The sequence below is a fragment of the Poecilia reticulata genome, linkage group LG8, assembly GCF_000633615.1.
Source record: "Poecilia reticulata strain Guanapo linkage group LG8, Guppy_female_1.0+MT, whole genome shotgun sequence".
NCBI lineage: Eukaryota > Metazoa > Chordata > Actinopteri > Cyprinodontiformes > Poeciliidae > Poecilia > Poecilia reticulata.
The window spans coordinates 25,162,489-25,167,638 of record NC_024338.1 but is presented as its reverse complement, the minus strand read 5'-3'; the positions used below and the strand labels follow the sequence as shown (position 1 = coordinate 25,167,638).

General features: G+C 36.8%; 1 protein-coding gene across 1 annotated transcript; it reads left to right on the top strand.

The window, feature by feature from the left end:
- The first annotated feature begins 1,444 nt into the window (after nt 1-1,444).
- Nucleotides 1,445-5,150, top strand: rpl19 (ribosomal protein L19). Its single transcript, XM_008416975.2, has 6 exons — nt 1,445-1,547; nt 1,874-1,980; nt 4,267-4,389; nt 4,480-4,600; nt 4,719-4,829; nt 4,959-5,150. Exons 1-6 carry the CDS (start codon nt 1,543-1,545, stop codon nt 5,080-5,082), a joined length of 591 nt encoding a protein of 196 aa, XP_008415197.1. The 5' UTR covers nt 1,445-1,542; the 3' UTR covers nt 5,083-5,150.

Sequence of the window (5,150 nt, the reverse complement as noted above, 5' to 3'; positions counted from 1 at the left end):
TAATTTTGTCATAATACCCCCAAGAATTTAAAACTACTTTCACCCCTGATTAAATGGATCAGTTTCTGATAGTAGAGATAAAATATAAGCTGATTTTTGCTCTAATTTTGGTCGTATTATCAAAATTGAGATAAATAAAATTCCTTCTTTTTGATGAAAGGAATATTGCAAAAATGAGAATCAGAGCTGCATTCCGCATCATTAATGGGAACTAAATGTGACCTTGAAGTGTAACTTTTCAACAACTGACTTTAAAATCGGATGCACCACAACCAATCTAAATTAAGGAAGTATTTTCAGGTGCTTCCAAATAACTCATAAAAGAGCTTTCTTCTGAACAGAAAGCAGGTCATCATCACATCGTAAAACATTTTAAAGCTTCCTGGTTCTGTTTTTCTGCTGCATTGGACATTGCTGATGAATCCTCTGTAAAGTTTTATTCGCTGCTCTCTGAGTTACAGGAGGTGAAGACGTCACAGAGAGGTCCTTATGCACCCACACTGTAAGCCTGCAGCCTCCATGTGGTGACAGGATGGTGCTCCAGAAGGTCGAGGACGAAACGATAGCTAGTCAAATTGTGCTGTACCAGTTGGCTATTTTTACAAGAGTCTTTCTAAGTACCCACCCGCTACACCAACACACTGTTCTCACTTCCTCCTCTTAATGGATGACACTTAAAAAGTAAAATATCTTTTTTTTTTCTTTTCTCTTCTCTTCAAATGCTCTGAATAGTTTAATATTTTCTGCATGTTTTAGACTTAAATGTGGTCTTGGAAGTCAGCAATTTACTGTAATGCAATATGCTTATTTATTAATTTTACTCTAAGAATTGAAGAGTAAATCTTACAGTGCACCAGTCCAACTGAGACTTTTTGGTCTTTGGTCATTATCTTTTACAGATGCTTAAAGCATGATGATTTTTAAAGCCAATTCTGTTTTAGAAAATACATTTTCACAAATATGAAATAATAAGCCAAAAGTTGCATTTTTTAAAATAATGACACATTTGAGCATGCAGTGACAAAACATTAGAATGTTGAATGCTTTTTTTGTCATTTAATGGTTAAAAAGTAAGAACACAAATTAAACTGTAATTTTTACTACATATTATTAGCAATTAGTCTTTTATTTTTCCTATGATCTCAAAAATAGAACATATTTATATTATCTCTCTGTATACATATACTTGTTGATTTTTGTTTTAATGGCGCCCTCTGGTGTTCATACAGAAGAATACATACATGGTACAGATTGGCCCATAATGCATTGCGAACGCATCGGCTCGTACCAATATTTTGAGGAGACAAGGACGGGGGCCGCCAGTTAAACACAATTTTTAACGTAGCTTTATTTTAGTCATAATTACATGTACTTGATCTTTAGATATATAATTTATGAGCTTTAAAATTTGTGTAGTGGTAACAGCTGAGTTTTACTTTGATTAAAACGATGTTGCTTCATGATAACAAATGGACGCTCCTCTGAAAATGGTATGTTCCGGTCTGCCTCGCAAGCCTTCCTTTTCCTACTGAAGTAGCAGCCATGAGGTAGGACCGCTGCTGATAGCACGATAAAAGTCAGAATTTAACTGTTTAAATACACTCGTAGACATCGTATTGGCAAAAATAAGAAATCCAAGTTTGTTCTTGACATATATTTCTGTTTCAGTCATCATTCCAGGCTTATATTTGACATATTTACGTGTTTTCATGCAACACGATGTAGCGACAGGGAGGCCATGTTGGCAGCCTGCTAGCCACCGGATAGTTGGGAGTTAGCTGTGTGGCTAGCATCTGGTGCTATTGTTGAATAGATGGATAAGTACACATGGGAGAAATATTCATACTGTAGTTTTGATCTTTTATTGTTCCAGCATGCTCAGGCTCCAGAAGAGGCTGGCCTCCAGCGTCCTTCGCTGCGGAAAGAAGAAAGTCTGGCTGGATCCCAACGAGACAAATGAGATCGCTAACGCCAACTCCCGTAATTTATTTTTTAATCTTCTTTTCTGTCTGATTCTTGAGAAGCAATTTTGCAGTTGCAATAATTCTTGTGTTATTATATCTTGGTTGCAAATGACTCAAAATGATGCGTGTATTGTTCCATTATCCTTAATTTATTCCTCTCAATTTTGTTTGTTTGTCGTTAAGCTGCGCTTGAAAACTGCTCACAATCTTTGCCAATAAATCTTCATGCAAAACTTTCCAGCAGCTTCTGAGCTAATTGTTGAGCTTTCATGTTAAAAAAAACGTAAGTTTGTTCATAGTTTGCCCATGAGAAAAATGTGATGCCAGAAACGTGGATGTCTATTTGAAAATAAGAGGGGGTTATGTTTTTAAAAACTGAGATTCAAGTGTTGTCCAAATCCAAACTTTCCCAAAAATATCGTGAAATTGTCATCAATGTTTTTGCGCTTCTTTCTTCTTACAATCAAGATTGATTTGTTGCTGTAAATCCTACCAGAAAGTCCAAATCACTAAGCTTGAAAACGGAACATTCTGCTTGAAATACTTTAAAGTATAACCAAAAAGTGACACCCAGAAATGAAATAATTTTACTTTCTTTGTTTTATTATTGTCTGAACTTGTCCGGGCATGTTCTCGCATATCAAATCAGATCATCTTTAACATGGAGATGGTTAAACATTAACAATTCATTAGCTTGGTTAAGCTAAAATCTGAGTTTTGTTTTAATGTGTTTGTCTTTACCAGGAATGAAAGAAATGAGTTTTAACTTTACATTAGGTTTGGTAATTCTCACTGCGACCTACAATATTGTGAAAAAAAGCTGCTTTAGGGAACAATTCAATCAGGATTCTCTAGTTAAGCTACTGGAGTGAAAATAGCAGCTCCAGCCAATAATTATTTTAGTAATCGAATATTTTATCGATTATTCTGGTGATTAATTGCGTAATCCTACATAAAGAGTTGAATTTTTTTTAAAAAAGTACAAATTCAAGTAAACAACCCATTTAATTGGTCTTTTTAAATAACCTTTTATTGCTTAAAATGCAAACCTCCATTTCAGTTTCAACTCTRATGTGACATATTTAATTCCAACTACTATAAATAATTGAAATATTCCCTCAAAGTATCTCATTTAAGTTGAGACAGAAGCATAGCAACAAATAAATGCTTAATCTCTTCTGTTGCTGTGCTTTTATCTTTGTCGCTCTTACAGTAAGAGCTGCATAGTTATTTTATGTCAAAACAAACTTATCTAATATCCTGCCAGGTAGCCACTACAATCAGTTGTTTCATGCAGAAGGTACCATCTTGTAAATCTGCAGGATGACAGATTCTCACACATTTAGGTCCGTGTGTTTCGCAAAGCGAACATGAGAAATGTCCATCGGACACTGCAGACACGTTTGACGTATGTAGAGGATGTTTTCTGTTCGGTTGCTGCAACATCAGTCACGCTTTTGTGGAAATCTAGTTCAGCTCAATGTTTTTCCCTGTTTAATTTAAAATGTTTCCAGTTTTGACTGTTTCTGTCATTTTCTGGGTTATTTGATTTGGTTCTCCTTCCATAGCTAAAAATAGCACCTACCATGTCAACTTAGCAGAAGTTGGCAGAAGTGACAAATTATCCAAGAAATCAATTCAACTCTGATTGAGTTCAAACGTTTTCTTGCATTTATTTAATATGAGGACGTTGCACTGTCTTTGTTATTGAGATACAAAAACTGAGGTAATTCACAAACTACAGTTAACCTCTGCTCAGTGTTTTTCAAAGTAATGGCCACTAGGGGGGGCTAAAGGAGCCTCAATGCTTTAAGTATGGTGTGGGGGGGGGGGAAAGTAAAAAATTGATAAAATATTTTTTAACCATAAAATCTAATCTGTTTTTCAAACATTATTAGAAAATATGAGTTAAAATAATTTACTGAAATGTTATTTACTTGTCTCATCATGGTCATCTTTCTGATTGGCTGCCAGTCAAATTTATAAATCTGCTTCACACAAACAAGTGTGAAATGAAAAAGTTAGACAGCAAAAAGACCAGCAGCAGCTTCAACAACAAACCTCTTCCTCCAAGTAAAATCAGAACGAGCAAGGCAGCATTTATGCTAAACAAATAAATAATAACTTGAATAGTGAATAAAAGTCAGAAAGCCATTTAAAAAATGTTGTTTGACATTTTGTAGCATGTAAGTTTTCAAAGGGAGATTGTCATGAATAATCTTTAATCTGATGCAATCCTAATTCATACTTCTAGTTTATCAGTTTTCCTTTTTGTTAAATGTTTTGTTTGTTTGATTTCCAGGCCAGCAGATCCGTAAACTGGTCAAAGATGGTCTTATCATCAGGAAACCTGTCACGGTCCACTCCAGGGCCCGGTGCCGCAAGAACACACTGGCACGCCGCAAGGGAAGGCACATGGGAACCGGTACGTTGATGCTTGTTGTTTTTTTTATTTTATTTTTTAAGAAAATAGCAAATAAAAGTTTTAAACAGAAGTTTTATGGTGGATTTTTAGGTAAGAGAAAGGGTACAGCCAACGCCCGCATGCCGGAGAAGCTTTGCTGGATGCGTCGCATGAGGATCCTGCGTCGTCTGCTGCGTCGCTACAGGGAGGCCAAAAAAATCGACAGGCACATGTAGGTTTCCGGGACCTGGAGCCGTTTTCGCTTGTCGTCTCAAGCTAACTGGGATGATGTGATATGAGTTTCTGCATCCTGATGCTTTTTCATTGTGCCCTTTTTGAATTTCCTCCAGGTACCACAGCCTCTACCTGAGGGCCAAGGGTAACGTTTTCAAGAATAAGCGCATCCTGATGGAGCACATCCACAAGCTGAAGGCCGACAAGGCCCGCAAGAAGCTCCTGGCGTAAGTATATTGGATTTACATGGGACAATATGATCGTCTCCAACTAGTTTGTAGTATTTTTAAACACTTTTAATTCAAAGAAATCATTTAGAAATCAGTAAAATGATGGTGGTTCTGATCTTTGTGCAGCGATCAGGCCGAGGCTCGTCGTACCAAGACGAAGGAGGCTCGCAAGCGCAGAGAGGAGCGCCTCCAGGCCAAGAAGGAGGAGTTCATCAAGAGCCTGTCCAAGGAGGAGGAGACCAAGAAGTAGTCTGGTTCTTTTTGCTCCACCTGACTGTGCCAGCTGTCAAGTGCTGATAATAAAAAGTGTATATAAAG